Genomic DNA, 21,961 nt, shown 5'->3' with positions numbered 1-21,961 from the left:
CCCCTCTCCTCCCTTATACACACTGTCTCTCAAAAAAAACCCTAATATTTCTATTTTTGAAGTTTATTTATTTATTCTGAGAGAGAGAGAGAGAGAGGAAGAGAGAGAGAGAGAGAGAGAGAGAGAAACACAAGTAGGGGGAGGCGGAGAGAGAGGGAGGCAGAGAATCCCAAGCAGGCTCTGAGTTTTCAGTGCAGAGCCCGACATGGGTTTGATCTCATGAATCATGAGATCATGACCTGAGCCGAAATCAAGAGTTGGATGCTCAACTGACTGAACCATCCAGGTGCCCTGAGAACTAATATTTCTTGTGTCTGAACATAGAGCCAAGGGCAGTTCTTAGGCTGAGTCAAATCCTCAGCTTCTTCATGTTCTTCTGGGGACCCAGGTGCTATCTAGACCTGCCTGCACTGGGTCATGCCCAAGAGTATGTAAGGTTCCTCCTTTCATGACCTACTTATGGGTAGCAGATAGAGAGGGGGAGGAGATAGGAGAAATGGCAGGAATCTGAAGCCTAGAGAAGGTGGTTAGAATGTATTTAAAAGATAAGAAGGTGAATTTCTGAGCCTGTGAGAAGGCCTAATAGTAGTTCTCAAACAGGTTAGTGTACATTAGAATCACCTGGGGAAAGTTTTCTTGATGCAAATAATTTGTCTCCTTCCACAGATATTTTGTTTGGGGCTGGGAGGTCTAAATATGGCCTAGGAATCTTCATTTGCACTTAGCATTCCTCACAATTATGATGCTGAAGGTCTACAAAACACAATTTAGAAGCAGTAGGACCTTTGCAAAATAGATCACATATAAAACTGTAAGAAAAAAAATCCAAGGAATGAATTTACTATCTGTTTTCTCCTCCATTGATTTCAGATATATAATCACAAACACAATACAATCTACTTATTATATTTGACCAGCGGGGGAATGATTGCAATGCTTATTAGCTGAGGGAAGCCTAAAAGCTGGAATTAAACCAACTGGCTGCTTAATGTGATCCTTTACCTCCTCCATCTAAGGGGCATTCATTCATTTCCTCTTTTCTTTCATTCAAGAACATACCACCTATGCTTTATGAATGAAAGTCAGCAGCCTTTCACAGTTAGGCAAATAATGCCAGCTTTGGAAAACCAAACAATGTCTCCTTTATATCTGTGTCTCTAAATCACACCCTGAGTACCCACTGCTGGTGTTCTCTCTTGTGCTCAAAGTTTTGGAATTACGAACACTCAAAGGGAGAAGTCTATATGATGTGCTGAAAAAAGAGAGCAATGTACAAGATGATCAATGCTATAACATAACATAACATAACATAACATAACATAACATAACATAACAAAACATCTATCTGTATATATTTGCAATATTTTTATGATGAAAAATTTTGATTTTTATGAAATATTGTCATGAAATATTTTTAGGCAGACTCTATCCTATTAATATTGTTTCTTTCTGTCTTTGCGGGACTGAAAATTAGATTGGTGTGGGAAATTGTTAACTTTTACTTTTTATATCTTTGTAGTATTCTTCTTGTTAACAGTGAACCTAAATATATTCTGTATCAAAAAAAAATAGAATATTACAGTGTGTATTAGGTGCAGGGAAATTCTGGCTTTTGGGTCCCAGGTCCCGGGTATGTTAAAATTAGATGAAGAACAACACGAGTATTAAGGTCGATGTACTTCCTGTCAGATGCCTCCGCTCAGTGTCTTGTTAGATCAGATTTACCAAAGATTTGCGATGACCAATCATCTGCTTTCTTCTTTCCTCAGTATATGTGTGCTACAAAGGGTATCACTGTCACCAAGGGGCCCTGTAGGGTGCTCTGCCAACCACAAAGCACCCCCAGAATGAATGATAAGATGACAGGATTTCTGGTAACAGTTCAAATGTGCCCTGGTTTTGGAATTACGATTTTTGCTTGCTACTGAAAGTGACCAACTGTTTATTCCTTAAGAGCAACTAGCAAAAGTCCTGGGGCCTGCCCAAGTTTTGAGGCGGGGGTGGGGTATACCATTCGTTTACTCACTGAATGAATTTCTCAGGTGGGTGGAAAGCCAACAAGAAAAAGTTGCATACTGATCCTGTTCTGCTAGTGATGCTCAGTCAACAGCTGGTTATTTTAGCTATTACAATTGCAAACCAGCAAAATTCAATTTATATATGCTTTGATAAATTCTTGAAAACAGAAAAGGACAACTATTATATGATTCGACTTATACGAAGTACTTAGAGCAGTCAATTCATAGAGACAAAGTAGAACGTGGTTGCCAAGGGCTGGGGGAGGAGAGACTGGAGAGTTAGTATTTCAGGAGTGCGCAGTTTTGTGGGGAAGATGGAAAGGTTCTGGAGACGGATGCTTGCACGGCAACGTGAATGTACTTAATGCCACAGAACTATACACTTAAAATGGTTAAAGTGGTATATTTTATGTTATGTATATTTTACCACAGTATGAGAATCATTGAAAACACTTGATGGGAAGTGCAGAATGCGTCCCGAAACCTCTTCAAGGTGTAGCATTCCTGGATATTTTTACCCTTGCAGCGTGGACTTAATTATGGTAGTCCAGAGGGAAAATACTGGAGGGGGGTCCAACTGTCCCACTGTGCCTGAGACCGAGGGGTTTCTTTGGAGATGGGACTTTCGGTGCCCCAAACCGGAAAGCCTCAGGAAAGCAGGAACAAGTTGGTCACCTTAACAGTAACTGGCAAAGGCACATCTTGAAGAAAGATAAGAGGATGGCAAGACCGCTAACCGTGGAGAACAAGGCGAGGTAGTGGGTGGGAAGTCTGTGGAAAAGCAGCCCCATCAAGGCTTCCTACACCTACAGCAATGGAGATGCATTTTTGATTTCTGCAATTTCATTTGAAATCTGGGTTGCCTTGGCTACTCCTAAGTTACCTTTTTGATGATCAGTGAATAATTCAAATAAGGAAATGGTGCAGACTCAGCCTAAGTTGAACTGGACATGTGGACAGAGGGTCCACTGAAGGACGTGATGCAGGATGTAGAGACTGCCTGTTCTGTAAGAGTCCAAGTTAAACTCCTCAGGTCTTCTGGAGAATAAACAAACAGCTGAAATGGCTTCCTTTGATGAGCCATTTGGCCGCACGGGGGGAGACCCCCCCCCCCCCCGGCCTTTTTGCTGGCTGCCAGCTGATCAGCATTGCACTCTACGTATGAAAATCAAAGTTTGTGTTCCTAAATGACTTTTTTTTTTTTTTGCCTTCCCCTGCTTCTCTTTCTCATATTTAAGTCCTGTTTGATCGTTTGTTTGTTTTTAGAGGAAATCAGCCTATTATTATTTCCCTTTGTGTACAAATAAATACCATGTTAATAATTGTTCTGTATGTCTTTGGCCATTATTTTGGAGGTTCCACTGTGATACGGCATACCACAGAAACCTGTAGATGAAAGTGCACCTGGTCTGTATCTTGTCTGTACCTGGACCCCCTTGGGTCCCCTTGGCTCATCGTCTTGGCTCCGATAAGTCCCGTGTGGCAGTTGTGTTCTCTGGCTCTCACATGCTAAATCTGATTCGTGGTCACATCTGTTTCTGCTTCTGGTTCTTGCTCTGCATGAACGGGGTCGGTGGCCCCTACTTTGGTGGCAGCCATGGTGCCGTCTGGGTTTTAATTTTATGGCCTGACCATTAAGTAATTTCTGTCAAGGGGTAGCTGATAGGGAATCTGCAATCTGGTTTCTAGGACCTTTGTAGGTTGTTTGCCTGAGGATTCCGATTGTGACTGGCACTAGAGAATGCAAGGTTGAAGAGTTTTGGGTATTTTTCTTTCTGTTTATGTAGTTTGGTTGGTATCAATTGGGCTCTTTTGACTCCAAAGATCAGAGCCCTTTTCTCTTTCTTTTCTTTTCTTTTCTTTTCTCTTTCTTTTCTTTTCTTTTCTTTTCTTTTCTTTTCTTTTCTTTTCTTTTCTTTTCTTTCCTTTTCTTTCTTTCTTTCTTTCTTTCTTTCTTTCTTTCTTTCTTTCTTTCTTTCTTTCATTTTTATTTTTTATTTTTAATTTACATCCAAGTTAGTTAGCATATAGTGCAATAATGATTTCAGGAGTAGAATCCAGTGATTCATCCCCTACGTATAACACCCACTACTCATCCCAACAAGTGTCTTTCTTAATGCTCCTTGCCCATTTAGCCCATCCCCCACCCTCAACTCCTCCAGCAACCCTCAGTTTGTTCTCTATATTTAAGTCTCTTATGTTTTGTCCCCCTCCCCGTTTTTATATTATTTTTGCTTCCCTTCCCTATGTTCATCTGTTTTGTATCTTAAATTCCACATATGAGTGAAGTCATGATTTTTGTCTTTCTCTAATTTCACGTAGCGTAATACCCTCCAGTCCCATCCATGTAGTTGCAAATGGCACGATTTCATTCTTTTTGATTGCCGAGTAATACTCCACTGTATATATATACCACATCTTCTTTATCTATTCATCTGTCGATGGACATTTACAGAGCCCTTTTCCTTCTTTCAAAACTCTGGTCATTTTTCATGTGCGTTAATTCTGGACCCAATCGTGCCAAAATCTGTAAAGTTAAAATTGCTGCACCGAAATTAAAAGGAAGCTGAATCCCTAGCATTCAGTGATCAGATTTCATTTCTCTTAATGAATGAATAATTCCAGAATTACTTTCTTCAGGACTTATAAAATAAGGCCAAAGAAAGATTGTCACTATTGTGGAAAAAAAGGCACTAGATAAAAAGAGGCTATTTTGGTACATTTAGAAGGAAAATCGCAAAATTACCCACATTTATCAACACTGATTGTTCCCAGAAGGAACAAATGGCCATCAATTATGTCTTTATCCTTTAATTGATCATATTATAAATATGAATTAATTTCTTAAAAACATTTTTTAGTGTTTGTTTTTGAGAGAGAGAGACAGAGCACGAGCAAGGGAGGGGCAGAGAGAGAGGGAGACACAGAATCTGAAGCAGGCTCTGGGCCCTGAGCTGTCAGCACGGAGTCTGATGTGGGGCTCAAACCCATGAACAGAGAGATCATGGCCTGAGCCGAAGTCAGACACTTAACCGACTGAGCCACCCAGGTGCCCCAATATGAACTAATTTCTGAGCAAATAAATAGATGTATTCTGTCTACCTATGGAGAGAGTCAGTAAGTTGGTAATAAGGGCTCCTAAAATCTAATGGGGCAAGTACCTTTTCCAGCTAGCTTTTATAATTTCAAAACATTAAGTGCTTATATAAATGTAAAGTAAGAGAAATTAAAATTTATAAGTATGATTTAAATAAGTTGAATGTAATAAGTTTTTCTTGCTAAAGCTGTAGCTCAGAGAAAAGTTTAGCTGTAAGTTTCATTAAGAGCGTTGGTTACTAGGTTTGAAAATCAAATGGGAAAATTTAGTGTTTTTTTTCTTTTTTAATAATTTTTTAAAAATGTTTATTTTTGAGAGAGAGAGAGGGTTTGAGGTGGGGGAGGGACAAAGAGAGGGAGACAGAAGATCTGAAGTGGACTTCATGCTGACAGCTGAGAGCCTGATGTGAGGCTTGAACTCATGAACAAGGAGGTCATGATCTGAACCGAAGTCGGATGCTTAACTGACTGAGCCACCCAGGTTCCCCTTGGTATTGTTTTTTTTCTTTTAAGTTTTATTTATTTATTTTGAGGGGGGGGGTGGGGAGGAGAAAGAGAGAGAGAGAGAGAGAGAGAGAGAGAGAGAGAGAGAGAATCCCAAGCAGGCTCCGCCCTGTCAGTGCAGAGCCCGACCTGGGGCTCGAGCGCACAAACCTCAAGATCATGACCTGAGATGCAATCAAGAACAGGACACTTAACCGACTGAGCCACCCAGGTGCCCCCAAATTTGGTTTTAAACATGTTGGATGTTTAAACATATGATAATATGTAGGCATAGAAAATAGCTCTTTTAATATTTATAATCAAACTGCCTCTGAAAATGTGACTTAATAAATTTGTTTACAAACAACATTATCTCTTCCCTCTATGCCAGTCTTGGACATTTTTTTCATGAAAAGCCTAATTAATTCAAATTTCCTAAATTCTTTCTATTGTTTTAGCTGGTTCGGTAAACATCCCTTTATTTAAGATGATAAAATTACAGAAGCATGTATTCAACTAAATTAAATTTTAAAAGGTAATTTCTTTATAGAAAGAGATATCATGTTACTAGTAGACAAAAGTAGATAGCTCTTGCTTTCCTGCTTCAGGTTTTCTGTATCTGGAGAAAAAAGTTAGTTGCTTTGGTTAAAGGTAGCCATAAATAGAAAAGGCTGACATTATATGGTATAACATATTAAAAAATAAATATGTAGATACAAGATAATGGATGTTTCACCTGTTTATCAAGGGAATTGTTATAGTTTATCAAGATGGAAAACTTTATATATTGTGCATGTTTATATTTTATATTTAGTCATACGTTTTACAGATGAAACAATCAGAGATGCACAGAGAATCTGGAAATACTACAAAGACCTTTTATTTCCTAAGCCATTTGAGAGTAATTTGCCAGCCCAGTGCCCTATCACTCTGTCTGATATGTACAATATTTTCTATGAACAAAGCCATTTTCCCATAAAACCACAATACATCCATTGGAATTGGGGGATTAACCTCAATATATTATTACTGTATAATCCTCAGACCACATTCAGACTTTCTAAAAATATCCTTTGTAGGAAAAGGACCTAGTTCATGACTTGCATTCAGCTGTCATGTCTCTGTATTGTCTCCTTTAGCCTGGAGCACTCCCTCAGTCTTTCCTTGACTTTCATGACCTTGACACCTTTGAAGATGATAGGTCAGTTATTTTGTAGAGTGTCCCTCAATTTGAATTTCTCTGATGTTTCCTCTAACTAACTGTGACTAACACAGGTGAAACATCTTTGGCAAGAATGTCACAGAAGAGATGCTTGTTCTTCTCAAGCATCCTGTCAGGTGGTACAGGGGGTCACTTTGGCCCGTTACTGGTGATGTTCACTTTGATCACTTGGTTAAGGTGGTGTCTTCCAGGCTTTCCCACTGCAAAATTCTCTTCTCAGGAGTTCATTTGTCATTCAACTAAGCTGCCTTCTTTCTCTCTTTTTCCCTCCCTCTGTCCCTCTGTCCCTCTGTCCCTTCCTTCTGTTACTGTTGACTCATGGATTTCTATTTTATTTTATGGGTTATAGTCTGTTTCCATCATTATTTCTATTGCCCCTCCTTTGTCCACTGATTTGAGACCAAATCAGTACAAGTTGGTTCCTGTTTCTTTCTGATGTGTTCTTCATCCTTCAAGTACTTCTTTGCTTTCTGGCATAAGTTGTTTCAGGCTCACCTTGTACTTTTTTAGTCCCAGTTCTGAAATGGATAATTTCTCTAAGGGGCTTTGGTGCCTTTAGTGGAGAATATTATCCAGAAACCCAGATCTGGGAACAAGGTGTCCTCACCTCACTTTTATTGGGGTGCCCTTTTTCCCAGGCCCTCTCTTTGTGGACGGAACTACAGAGAATATATGTTTGCGTGTGTACATTCCATAGACACATTATGCATGTACACATTTGTATCTATATTTCTGTATCTACCGATCTGTGTATTAAAAACAATGAGTTAATGCCAATATCTCTAATTCTAGTCCAACACTACAGGATTCATTCGGATTTTTGCTCTTTGTATATTTATTGCTCCTTTCTCAGACACTGAGAAACCTGGCTCCCAGTACCCATATGCATTTTATTATTGTTATTATTATTATTATTATTATTTGCTCTTCCTGACAAGTCTCCAATCTGTGGGACCATCCTTACTTTGACTTGACTGTTATTCAACCCTGATGGTAATTCTAATATGGTATTGTTGGATAATACCTCATATATTAAAAATAACCAAGATATCCCTTGTTCTGATATACCATATAGTATAACATATATGTTATAGTATATAGCAAAACATATACGTATACTATATAGTATAACATATATATGATTTTTATATGATACACACACACACACACACACACACACACCTATGGCTTATTCTCTTCAGAAAGTCACCTTGCTGGAGGTTCAAGAGTTAACATCTCTACCGACAGTGGATATGTCTTCAGGGTTGGTTGTGATTTGGCATGGTATAAAAATAAAAGTAAAAAAGTTAATGACTTCTTTTTTTTAAAGTTTATTTATTTTTGAGAGAGACAGAGAGAGTGAGAGGGGGAGGGGCAGAAAGAGAGAGGGAGAGAGAGAATCCTAAGCAGGTTCTGCACTGTCAGCCTGGAGCCTGATACGGGGCTTGAACTCAAGAGCTGTGAGATCATGACCTGACCCGAAATCAAGAATCGAACACTTAACCGACTGAGTCACCCAGGTGCCCCAAAAAGGTAATGACTTCTTAGAGGCACTTCAGGAGTTGAAGAAAATCTCAGTTATTAAATTAAAGCCAAACAAAATGTTCCAAATGATCAATATGCCAACAAATAACCATTGTGCATATGGGTTCCAGGATTCTGTGAAGGTAGAATGAATGGGCTATGATGTGTTAAAATCGAGATGGTCTAGACTTTCAGAAGAGCTTACTCTTTATATTTAACTCTAATAATAACACCACACTCCACACCCGAAACTCCTCTGTGCTCTTACTGCATGGAATGGCTGCAGGAGGACCCAGGGGATTTGCTTGACTCTTTATGTAGCAAACTACTTCCTTGTACTATGGCCCACTCGTTGGTGAGATTGCACATTTTTCTTGGGTTTCTTGATTCTCACCTTGCCCCTCCTCACATTTGCTAGTTCTGACCTCAGATTGTCTCTGAGTCTGGTGTCCTCCCCTCACCTCTGTAGACTTGGCAGTCTGCACTTGCTTTGGTTATTGACCTGGCTCCTACAGTGCCAGTCGGGGCAAAGGCCTCTTTGATTTTTACAAGGAAATTGAAAGGCACACTTCATAGAAGCCAAACATGTTCTAGAATATTTTTGCCTTGTAGCAAAGAAAGTCAAAGCCCAGAGCTATTCTAAAAAACCTTGGCTGGTAGCATTTTATTTGGATGGGAGAATCCTACAATTTGTACAATGTTATATTTGTTCTGGTCAATCTGCAACTTTATCCTTAAAGTTTAATATGCATTTTAAAAATTGATATTATTTCAAAGACTAACTGGTACCCCAATATGTTTCTCAAAACCAGTCACAGTGTCTAGTCTGAAATTCAGAGGTTCACCTGAGGATGAAGGGAGCTTGAAAATAGTTTTGGTCCTTAAGTGCCCTCCATGAAAATATGAATCTCCACTGGAGGATTGCAAGGCTGAGGGCCTGGGGTTCTTGAGATCAGTTTCATTCTTTACAGCCAGCCTCTCCTGGCCTTACTATTTTTGTTTAAACTTCTCAAACACTTCCTAATGTTTTGGTTTTGAAGTGTTGTGCAAATGATGCTTATGAATATGGAAAATTAAAAGGGAAGAAGTTATTTGTATTGTTGGAGACAAACACAGCTCAAGTTAATCTTTGTAAGCTGCTAAAGAGCTCAAGTTAAAAAGGGGCACCTGGGTGACTCATTTGGTTGAGTGTCCGACTTTTGATTTCAGCTCAGGTCATGGTCCCAGGGTCATGGGATCAAGCCCTGTATCTGGTTTCAAAGTGGAGCCTGCTTGGGATTCTTTCTCTCTCCCTCTGCTCCTTTCCCACACTCATACTTCCTGTCTCTTAAAAAACAAACAAACAAAAACAAACAAACAAACAAAAACCCAACTCAAACTAAAGAGCTTGCCTAGGTGAAGAGTTATCTGTAGTGTTAAAATGAACCATCGGTCAAGGCAGGGGGTCCAGAGGGTGGCGGAGTAAGTTTGGGAGGCTTCTAGGACAGCTCGGGTGGCAGAAAGGCCATGCTCTGCAGAGGGTCTGATAGTGGGACAAATGTGCTTTGGGTCACCATCTTGTACATGATACCCATGGTCAACATCTCTGTTGACTGGATGTTGAGCATAGTCATCTCCAGGAGGAGAAGCTTCAGGGACTACTGCACCTCTGTGTTCTGTACCCCTGCTCCCCTCCTGTCACTCATCTGCTTACAGGCCCATTGAATGGCTTGTTCTGACTTGTCCTGAAACACATAACTTCCCTAAGAAAACTCGTATGTGCCCTGACCTCTCTCCATACCTAACAACCGACATTCTTTTAAAAAGTCCGGAGCACTCCCCACCCCCACTCCATCACTAAATAGCCATGCAGTAAATTGTGTGACTCTGTAAGGAAACTCTAAGACATCCATGTAGTTGGTGAAATTCAAACCCATCACTGCTGATCCCTTAAAACAGAGTTTGTAAAGGGCCAACATGGTCCTCAATCCACAGGGTTTAGAAATTTTTGGTAGTTCCTCACCATTTTCTTGGGGGGAGATTTTGTACAAATAAGTTTGTTTTTCCTTCAGAAAATTCAGAAGCTCTGGACGTACCAGACCTATATTTCTACATGGTGGTAGTTGGCTGGGGCTGAGTAGAGGTTATTACCTCTAGATGGTATATAGATTTGTCAGAGTCCCCACAGTTCTCTATTATCTTTCTACCCAGCCCACTTTATCACGTAAAATACCTGCCTTGTCTCTGTATGCTGAGTTTGCAAAGCTCACCTAAAGCTATGCTTAGCTAACATCTTCGTTAGGTGGGAATAAGTTCAGAGACGATGGTACAGAGAGGATAGGAAAGCAGTAGGGAGATAGACTTGTCTCTACAGACAAAATTATCCTCTTTCAAAGTGTTGAGCCAGACACTCACAACCTTAGCCTGATCCTGACTTGGACCTTCTCACCGATTCAGATTTCCTGTCCAGGTCTGCATTTGTGTCAGCCTCATTGGGTATGCATTGGAGATGTGGGAGGGAACATTCACTCTCCCTCCCTGGAAAGAGACCAGGGTATACTTACATTTTCTCTAAGCACTCTGAGCATTCCAAGACCAAGAATATTAGCTCTGGGAGGCAAGGAGAGAACCTGCTTTTGCCTCATACCTTCTTTCAGCTTCTGTTCCCCAAACCTACACCCCTGTGAAAGAGAACCAAGAACAGTATGGAGATGCTACTGTACTATCTCATTCCCAAGATCTGGACCTCAGCCCACGGGAACCACCCCCCCCCACCCCCCGCTATTTTCATGTTGCAGTAAGTTTGTAGGAGTAGAAGGAAGAAAAGTGGATATGGAAAAACATGGATTCTAGAAATCTGAGAAAGTAAAATAAGACTCATCTTTCCTTTAAAAATAGGTCATGTTCATATTTGGCATTTCAGTGTGAAATCTGATGGGCGTAGTTGGCTTGAGCAGAATGGAAGTTAAGTTGCTGGGTTGAGAAGGTCAAGAAACTATGAAGAAAAGGTTCGCATAAGACATTCATACAAGCATTTAAGCGTGTGATATGATGATGGTATCTGGCCGACAGACGAATTCTGGGGGTGTCAATGAATGTGAGTAACTGAGAAAGGTAATGGGAGGGAATGGTTGGTATGGTTTACTTGGTTCAAAGGAAGAGATTTAAAACTTTTATCTGAGAATGGAGGTTTAATGGGGAGAAGTGGCAACTGGTAGCTAAGAGGAAGCCTGGCCTCATTTACTGATCTTTTTAATGATGGAAAGTTTGCTGCCTGAAAATTAAGTGCTTTCTTATTGGGAGTCACTTACCTAGTTCTTTAGATTGACACATAACCAAATAATACAACATTTGAATCATTTGGTTACTTCACTTATTTTCCCTGAGCCCTCTGATACTATAGTTTTGTAACTCTCTGAAACAGTATGTTGTAGAAAAATTAATTCTATTTTCCTCAAATGTTGCTTCTCCTCTCCTGATTTCTCTGCACAGCCCTACTGTGGGCAGCTTAGTGTGTTTTATAGGCTATATGACAAAATACAGGGTGGTCTCGGTGCAGAGGGAAATGAAAATGATGATTAGCTGCTCGTGTGCTGAGGTCAGAATTCTCTGGCGGTCCCTGCAGGCTCCTCTTGAAAGCTCTGGCTCAGTTAGTCTTATCACCTTCCGTGAGTCATTCGAGCTGTGAGAATCAGGTATGATGCCTTTCTCTTACCCACACATTCTGAGCCCTGGCATATTTCTTGACCCTCTTTCCTTTCCATGTCAACTCTGATCGCCCTAATTTAAGTACTTATTGTCTCGTCTAAACGATTGCAGCAGATTTTAAACTAGCTTTCTATCCTCTGGCCTTGTCCACCCTAAAATACATCCTCCATGCTGTCACGGAATGCTAGTACCTTGCCAACATGACACGGAAGACATAAGGCATAAGGTTGAGGTATCATGATGCCCAACTTCCAGATAACACCTTCCTCCACATCACAATATATTGTCTGCATATCTCAGAGGGGAGGAATCCTAAACTATTTGAAATGTGGTAAGCACCAAGTTTGATTGTAGATGAAATCAGCTGCATCAGTCATGAAACATGATTCTCTTTGTTCTGTATGCATCCCCAAAATTTTAAGGAAATAGTTATAAATTAAGAGAGACCATGAATGTCTCTAACCTTGATGTTCTGCTGTGATTTGGAAGTAAGGAAGGGCGTTTGTCAGTGTCATCCTGTCTCTTAGTTAAGCTTCTGAAGTCAAAACCCTCTAGTGACCTTCTTTACTCCCCTTTACCCACTTCCTTCAGGACCACTGCATTGCTTAACTCCAGTGGGCACCATTACGCTGGATTGTATGTAAATAGTGCCTCTGGAGTTGAGGTATACTCTACTGTGGTCCTTCTCTTTGCCTCACACTCCAGCAAATGCCAGAAATATGTAGACCTCACCCTGCTGAGTCTTGTTTCTTTGTATTTTATTTTTCTGGTTTCTCCTGGAAAATCTTTTCACTTTTTCCTCCTTGAAAACACAGAGACACACATAGACATGTACACACACATATACATACACTGCTGGTTAAACGTTTTTCATCCTTAAAGACATAGCTTAGGCATCAAACTCCTCCAGCAAGCTTTTCCTATTTCCCTGCTCATCTTCACATTTGTGAGCCCACTCATGACGTTATATATCAATTTTGATTAGATACACGTCTTTCTTCCACTAAACCATAAGATCCCTAGGAGCAGACACCATGTCTCAAGCACCATTGTGGTCCCAGTTCCTACCACAGTAACCGATGCCATCTTTCCTTTAACCACTTGCTAACACCCCTCTCTGCACCCCTCTCAGATGTCCCATCCCAAGGTTGACCCAGTCCCAGGATGATGAGAATGGGACTATATACTTCCTTCACTGGAAACCCTGCCCTGCCTACTGGGGCGTGATTTTTTTTCCTACCCCTAAGTGGCATTAAACACAATACTGGGTCCCACACATAGTCCCAAGGTCTAGGTTTATTATTAATTCCAAATGCCAATACCAATTGAGTATTAATACTAATAACAATAGGTGAAACATTGACAGTCTAGACCAAGTTGTACTGTCTCAGAATTATCTAGTTCCTTTTCAGAATTTTCTGCAGCACCAAAAAGAAACAGATCTGCACACTTTCTTGCCTATCTTTGTGTGTGTGTGTGTGTGTGTGTGTGTGCACATATGTGTGTGTGTATGTTTGTGTGTTTAGGTCATGTTCCTGATCCCTGAGAGAGCAACATACGCACATGAACAAACAATATTATACAGGGCAGTCAATGTATACTTAGAGGAGTGTTTGTTTTTAATGCTTATTTATTTTTGAGAGAGAGAGAGAGAGAGAGAGAGTGAGCACATGAGTGGGGGAGGGTCAGAGAGAGAGGGAGACCCAGAATCGGAAGCAGGCTCATGACTTGGGTCGAAGTTGGATGCTTAACTGACTGAGCCACCCAGGTACCCCAGAGAAAGGAACATTTCTATGAGAAAGACTTAAATTTGATAAAAGTACATCCAAGAAAGTACAATTCCTTGGGGTCTCTCATAAGATGATCTTTTTCATGATTTTGTTCAACAGTTATTTATGCAGAGCCTAGTATGTGCTAGGCACTGTTCTAGGAGACATACAAGTGAACAAAATAGAAAAAGAAATCTCTGTCCCGTAGGGCTTACATTCTAATAGGTACTTAATTGCATTTGCATAAGTACAATGTTACATTACTTCTTCCTAGAGCAGAAGAATATTCTAGCTCAAGAATAAAACCAAGTTTCCAATTCTCATAAGGGAAAAATGTTTTTCAGCTCTCTAATGATCCTCCTCAAAACAGGTTCCAAAAAAATCTTGAGGCTCATCTTAGGTAGTAGGTACTTTAAATATTGACATTTAATATTTATGTCAGGAGATGAAAGTATTTAATGAATACATATAAAAAGCCAACCTTAACCAAATAGCTTTTCCAGCTTCATTCAGTACCATGAATGATACAGCTGATAAGGTTATACTAAATTAAGTACTAATGGCCTTATATCAAACCTCACCAAGGTCTTCTGGCTCCCAGCTTAACCAATATGCAGTGTAGCTGGGTGACATTGAACTGGTTTCTCTCCAATGTGTGGTAAAGGGGCAGCTTTTCCTTGGCAAAGTCCCCTCGATGAGTCCATGGTGTCACTGGCGTTATCTCTGAGAGGTCATTGTTCATCTTCCATCATAGGTCAGACTTGGCAGTGGTGAAATAAATGTTCTTGCTACATCTGTACATACATAATCATGGGCTGTTCTGAACACATACGTCATTTTGTGGGTGGGTGAGAGGATTCTAAAAACAAAAAACAAATAGGCCTTTTCAGCTTTTGGAACTAAAAGAACACAATAAATGTGTTTCAACAAGGAGGATGATCCCAGGTCAGTTGTAGAAGTTTGTGTTGGCTAATGGACTAGGTAACCCCAGAATCCTTCCCATTGCCAGTAGACTGTGATTCCAAGAATCATCCACGAGTCAGAAGTCAATGCTATTAGTGTCTTGTGGGAGCATACTCATACGTATATAGAGAAGTCAATAGAAAGACTCTGAAGAAGAGAGAGAAACTTTGCCTGTGTTTCACCAAAGAAAAGAACTCCTTGCATTTTGCCAATATCCTTCCTGTCACAATCTAGGGGCTAATTTTATGCAGTGTCAGAATTACAAGAAGCCATTTGAGGTGACATATTTTTAGAGAGGACTTATTAATGGTGGAATAAGAGTGAGGCATGAAGTCCAATAGTGCCTCCATATTAACTCCAGCTCCATAAGTCAAGTGGAAAATCTATAGATTAATGAAACTCAGTAAATTGTTTAATCATACTCCCGCCAACCCCCCCCCACCCCCATGCATAGCTCTAGATGAACAAATACCCAGTTTCTGTTAGAGATGTTTCTTTCCCACATATCTCTCATCGTAACATTATTTACATGGAAGTAAAAAGGTAAAGTGATATGTTATAAAATGTAAAAACTACATAAAGCTCCACAGGACATATTACGCCTAGGAGTAGAGTTGGAACCCAGTAATGCCAGGTAAGTGAGAAAACCGTCTGTTTTTATATTTTAATGATCAATCTAATGATTTGCTTTGGGTTTGTTAATGTCTTTGAATGGTGCCTTGAGCTTAACAAGGTGACTGTGTCTGCTTTTATTCCCTTCCTTTCCAGTTAGACACTTAGAATCATATTAGATAGTAATATCTCCATTAACCAAATGTTGTTGAGAAATGGGACTGAACATGAACACCAATACACTTTCCAAACAACTACGTTTTAGCCTAGCTGAGGTAGAAACAATGACAACCTAACGTAAGTGGGAACATTTGAAAACCTGTTTAGCCTTAAACACAGGTGCCGAGCATGATTATCCTGTGATGTTCTCAGGAGCTACTTTGATGTATAGGACCGTTCGTTCCTAGGTTGAATGATTCCTCTGTGTTTTGTTTTGTTTTACTGGGCCCATTTTCATACTTTTCTTCTTCACTTTTTAGCTGTTACTGCCCAAGGTCACACTTTTCCAGATTCTTTCCAACCTCTTCTAGTTGTCTGTTTCTAATATTAGTGAACCAGACACCATTTAACCAAACATACTAAGATTTACATCCAAAGTAGTCACGTTCAGAGTTTTGTTTGGTCTGAATCAGAGAACACTGAGGTAACACAGTGAAAGGCACGGGCCTATTCTCTATACTTCATACACCACTCCAGACCTGATTGTGTGGTCTGAGGCAGGTCCCCAAAGCCCATCCATGGTCCTTAGTTTAAACAGTTCTAAAGCTTATGCATTATGCCTATATAGAAATTATGTCACATTTTCTCTCAAAGCTAGCTTATTCTCCTTTTAGACCAGGAGGTTGAAGACTTTGGTTTTGTTTATAAACTTGACTCTTGTTGACATATAGCCTGAGTAAGTATTTAACTACTCTAAGCTTCAGTTTCTTCATCTACAAAATGGCAGTAATAATAACTGTCCTAGAAGACAATTGCAGGATAAAAATAAAACAACATATATGCAAGCAAGGTGCAAACTCCAGACAAGTACAACTTAGCCTGAAGTCCATGGACAATGGGTGGGCTTCAGAGGATCTGTGCTCCTACTGATATTATAAGAACAATGTGGGTTTTTGCCCTGTATGTTTTTCTTGGCGTAAGTGTCCACAGTTTTCATCTATGGAGTTTATGACCCTAAGGAGATTAAGAATAATTGCTTATAGCCTGCACTTTATGATATCACTTTTATTTCCTGGTTCTAGACTAAATTTCAGGTGGGTACAGTTGTTTAAGTTATTGACTTCCAACTTAGAGAGGTGTTAATGTGTATTTGGAGTACTAATAGTATCTAGTGAGCTCAACTTAAATGAATAAGCTGTTAGAGAATATGTATCGATAAATACACATAGCCATATCCTGCTACTTCGTATGCTACTTTACTATGTTATATTATCGATATATCTATATCATTTCAATGAATAATTAGTATATCATCTAGTCTAACATTCTTATTTCATCAAAGAGAATAAACAAGCTGATCTTCATAGTGTCTATATCTGTATCGGTTTCACTTCTTCAAAGGGATGCTGTGAAGGTAAAGATATAGGTGTTACAATGTTGGAGATTTCAGAGGAAGGTTACAATGTAATAATAATGATATGGTGGCAATAATAGTTATGAAATAGCTTATTATAACTACTGTTAATTGCGTATCTGCTAAGTACCGGGCACTGTGTTAGGCATTTTGTACAAAATGTACCTAATTTTCAAATCAACCTTTAAAGATAGACATTATTGTCCTCATTTTTAGATGAAGAAACCTATGAATTAGGTTAAGAAATATGTCCCAGTCACAAAGCTAATAAGTGACCAACCTGGAATTTTAACCCAAATCTGTTTGGCTCTAAAGTCTGTTATTTTTTTCCTATAGTTAAATGTAGCAGATGATATATTTGTGATTTGTGACTCTTAATAAGGTATAAGCCAGCCCTACAAGATGAATTAATTCTTATGTTTCTACTGAATTTGAATATTATAATAGTCAATGTACTAACTTCAAAAAACTTAGGGCGCGCCTGCAATGCAATCTAACCTTTATCTTAAAGGTAAGAGATGCCCATTGAAAGGTATTGGGCAAGGAGATGATGTAATTAGATCTTGTGTCTTTGGAAGATACAGTACAGTTGAATGAGTTGGAACTCATTCAGATGTGACTAGAGGCAAGGAGGCCAGAAGGGAGGCTGTTTTAGCAGCAGCAGTAAGGATAGACAGAAGTGAGTGGGCTCTGTGACTCTCTAGGAGGTAGCCTAGATAAGTCTTGATGACTAGATGTGGGAGGTCAGGATGGTGAGGAATCAAACAAGGTGCCCAGATTTCTGTGTGGACATCTCCTTCCCTGTTTTTAGGACAGGCAGACAGGTCATCAGGAGGAGATTTACAGGTGAAAATGCTAAGTGCTTTTTGGATATATGGCCTTTGGATATTCTGTTTTGAAGTTTAGAAGAGTGATGGATGGGCTGGAGATTTAGTTTCAGAAGTGAGCACCGTAAAAATGGCTAAGGAAAGCCTTGGAAGTAGATGAAACTGCTCAGGGAGGGTATGTATGGTCAGCAGGGAAGAGAGTTTAGACCAGACCCTGAAGAAAAGTAATATTTAAAAGACAAGTACCAGAGAAAGGGTAGCTAGAGCTGTGGCAGTGTGGCATCATAGATTGGACAGTATTTCAAGATGGAAGAAGTGACTCTAGGTACTTACCCAAAAGAAGTGAAGACATATGTTCATACAAAGCCCTGTACTTCAATGTTTATAGAAGTTTATTAGTAATTGCCACAAACTGGAAGCAATCTAAATATCCATCAACGGGTGAATGAATAAATAAATTGTACATCTGTACAATGTACTCAACGATGAAAAGGAACTGCCTCTACACACAGCACTGATGACTCTCAGAAGAATTTGCTAAGTGAAAGAAGCCAAGTACAAAAGTCTACAGACTGTTTATATGACAGTCTGGAAAGCAAAACCATGGAGACAGAAATCAGGCCAGTGGTTGCCAGGAGCTGGAGGTGGGAGAAGGGGATTGACCATCGAGGGGCTCAGAGGAACTGTTGGCGGGGGGGTGATGGTAATGTTGCTTATCTTGATTATGGTGGAGGTCACCTGAGCATATGATGTATCCAAACTGCTAGACATGTACACCTAAAAAGGATGAGTTCTACATTATATAAATCATGTGTCAATAAAACCAACCTAAAGCAAAACACAAATACAAAAGGGAGTTGTCAAAATGTCAGACGCTGCTCACAAATCCTACAAGAAGAGGCCTGAGACGTGCCCGTTGTGTTCGGCATCGGTGACTTTATGGGGAGCAGTGTCAGTGGCACTGGGGAGGCAGAAGCTAGATTGCTAAGGGTTGAGGAGTAAGAAAAGACTGATGGTTGTCCCCCAATACCCATTTTTTTCTTCTTTTGTGGGAATGGAGCCCTGAATTTAGACTCATGACTATGCAGAATGAAGACTGTTTTGCCCAGTCTCCCTGGAAACTGAATGTGGCCATGTGACTGAATGCTGGCCAAAGAGATGTAAGTGAAAATGTCCTGAGGCAGCTTCTGGGAGCCTTCCAGAAGAGGTAGCTGGCATGCTTCCATTGCCCTTTCTTCTTTGCTCCTTCTACCTTTGTGCTGGTTGAAATGCAGACATGATGGCTGGCATTGGAGCAGCCAACTTGGACCATGAAATGACTTCAGAAAGGGAGACCACAAATGACGAGAACATTTTGGAGAAGCCTGGGTCTCTTAGCTCTTTGAGAGATGCTAACCTGGTCCAGGACTACTTATCTCTGTACTTTTAAGATATGTCAAACGAATCTCTTTCCTGGTTGAGCTTAATCCTATAAGCTACCGGGAACAAATCTGAGGATGGAGAGGTGGTGAGTGCAGGCAATGCTTTCAAGAAGGTTGGCTATGAAGGGGACCAGTAAAAGGTGGGTGGGATGGTACCTGGAGAGGGACATAGGTTGAAGGAGGGTTTTGTGATCTCCAAATTCATGCTCGATTCTCTGTGAATGGAAACCTGTAGATGACCCAGAATCTCTTTCCACCAAAAGCCCTGTGAATTGTCACTGGGTTTGACTTTGTGGCTCACTTTCCAGAAGGAAAGGAGAAGCAATGCAGTCCCCTCTGAACATTTTGTACCCGTCTCCTTCCAGCCCCTTGCTTGTGTAGAGCTTATAACATCTAGACAGATGGGGCTGCATTTTGGAGCCTCCTCCCCTTTTGGGCCAGTCTCTTCAGGGCTCCTTTCCTGAGGCCTTAACTTAGCAGGTCTACTTCTCTCTTACTCTCCATTGGAGTGTGTGTATGTGTGTGTGTGTGTGTGTGTGTGTGTGTGTGTGTGTGTATTACAAAACTGCATTATTAAGGTATAATTCATATACCATAAAATTCAGCCAGAATGTACAATTCAATGCTTTTTAGTATACTCACAAATTTGTGCAGTCACCATCATCACTTAATTTTAAAACATTCATCTTGATATCTTATTACTTATTGTTATAGCAATATTCTCGATCTCTGTTGATGTTGACTTCTCTCTCTCTGTGCTTTGTCTTTCTGCTTTACCGGGGGAACTCCACTAGGGCAGGGACTGTGATGACTATGGATAGGGCTGCTTCCTTAGCACCTGGCAGACACGGACTGGCAGAGAGATCGGGCAGAACCACACAATGAAAGCCTGAAGCTTGTCCCATCCATTCTTTATTGCAGCAGGTGCAGGGCACCTGAGTGGGAGCCAGGTCCCCACCTGGGAAACCATTAGGAGTAGGCAATTCTCTGAGGGGTTACAGGGAGGGCATACATGCCCTGGGGAGGCTTATAACTCTGGGGTGGGGCTGTGGTGATTTGGGAAACCACGTTCAATGTATCTATTGTTTTCAAAGAAGGAGCTAAGGAAAGTGACACTGGACAATATCTTTCTAGTGGGCAGGAATACGCAGAATATGGAGGGGTGAGAAGGGCGTGGGGTCTCCAAAGGGTTCAAACACCGCATTGAGGCGCCGCAACGCAGCTGGAGTTTTCCTTGGGAAACTCAGACAATTGCCCGCTGGGCTGGCACAATGGCGTTTCCGAACCCATGCCCGACCCACTGGGGGCAGTACTTGTTATTTGCTAGACGCTTCTTTCTTTTGCAACTTCAAAGCTGCAAGAGCTGCAACCTTGCCGATGACTCAATCGTTTCCCCGAACCCTCTGGGCTGTGTCACCGCCGCAGCCGCCCCTCTGCCCTCCCAGTCGTCCCCGCATCTCCGTGCAGCGCCGCCCGTCCCAGGGGAACCGCGGGCGCACCTGGCGCCTCGGGCGCCCCAGCACTGCGCGCTGGTGGCCACACCGCCCGGCGCGCAGCTGCCGAGCGCTCCCTCCCGAAACATTTAAGTGGAGTGGCTTGTCTAGCGCCCAGCGAACAACATTATCCAATTGCTTCCCGTTTTATTCGCAGGCTGGGAGCTGAGAGAGCCGGAGCGTTCACTTTCAACCCTCAAGGGGGGGAGGGGGTGCGGGCGGGGAGGGGAGAAGCTTGCGGCTCCACCTCGCGCGCGGCGCGGCCAGAGCGCCCGGCTCCGGCAGAGGCGAGCAGCGCCGGTGAGCCCCGCAGCAGCGCGCCCGGCCGCCCGGAGCCCCGCGATGGAGTGAGTATCCCCGCGCGCGGCTCGCTGCCCTCCTCTCGGCATGTTGCCATGGCGACCGCGGCAGCAGGCAGATGCGGGCTCAGGTCCCAGTCCCGGATGGGTGTTTAATTTCAGCCCAGTGTGTTCGCCTGGTGTTTCTATAGCAGCAGTCGCAGGGGCTGGAGCCAAGGGGCAGGAGCCCCGGGATGAGTGGTTTTGTGCCGCTGCCTCTTGGCCAGCAGGGCCTCCGGAGGGGACGCTGCTGCTAAGGAGGGAAGCACGTCCTAGGGTTCCCCATCCCTGCCCCAAGCTTCCGATTCTCAGGGAGTTGGCTGAGAATAGCCATTACTTCCGATTCCTAACCATGTCAGCATTATTGGACTGCAGTTAAAAAAAAGGGGGGGGGGTGTCACTGCGGATCGGAAGCAAATGTGGTTCGGTGTGAATTGTGTAATGGAAGGATGATGAGTTAGTGGGTAATATGAGACAGAGCTGCAATGCCCTGGCTACTAGAAACCAGCAGACGACCCAAAATTATTGATTTGTTCCTGGGGTAATTGAGAAATGAGACAGAAAGGTAGGAGCAGCAGCCGGGGGGTTGACTTACAACGTTTGGCACCGTGGGCACAGCATGGGAGGGGTGGGGAAGAGAGGGCAGGGAGGCAGGAGGGGCGTTAACCAGAAAAGACACAATAAAGGGCTTCGGTCTTGGGTTCGAACTGGGGTTTCTCTCCCCTCAGCCTTTGCATCCCGGCGTTGCCTTTTGGTCACTCTCTCAGGCTCCTGCCGCAGCAGGGCCACTTTGACGGGCGACAGGCTCCAAGAAAGGGTGAATTCTGGAGCCAGCTATTAGATACTGCTCACTTGGTCAGCTTCTCCGCCTCCTGTTCTCTTCCCACGGATACTTCCTGACATTGGGGCTGTAAGAAATCATATTTCAGCCTAGA

At 41.8% G+C, this 21,961-nt stretch overlaps 1 protein-coding gene across 10 annotated transcripts in view; it reads left to right on the top strand.

The window, feature by feature from the left end:
- The window catches only part of PALM2AKAP2 (PALM2 and AKAP2 fusion), a 484,510-nt gene that overhangs the window by 18,240 nt on the left and 444,309 nt on the right, over positions 1–21,961 (top strand). For 3 of the 10 annotated variants that reach the window (XM_058694612.1, XM_058694607.1, XM_058694610.1), the window contains exon 1: positions 20,965–21,035. The exons of 1 other annotated variant lie outside the window; for it this stretch is intronic. In XM_058694612.1, the coding sequence (XP_058550595.1) occupies positions 21,031–21,035 (5 nt within the window). In that variant the 5' untranslated portion in view covers positions 20,965–21,030. Of the gene's footprint in view, positions 1–20,858; positions 21,036–21,961 lie in introns of those variants that run through there. 6 more of the 10 variants (XM_058694606.1, XM_058694608.1, XM_058694609.1 and 3 more) reach the window with 5 other exon arrangements.

This window comes from Neofelis nebulosa, chromosome 12 (genome assembly GCF_028018385.1).
Source record: "Neofelis nebulosa isolate mNeoNeb1 chromosome 12, mNeoNeb1.pri, whole genome shotgun sequence".
NCBI lineage: Eukaryota > Metazoa > Chordata > Mammalia > Carnivora > Felidae > Neofelis > Neofelis nebulosa.
This window is presented reverse-complemented; position numbering and strand designations above follow the sequence as displayed.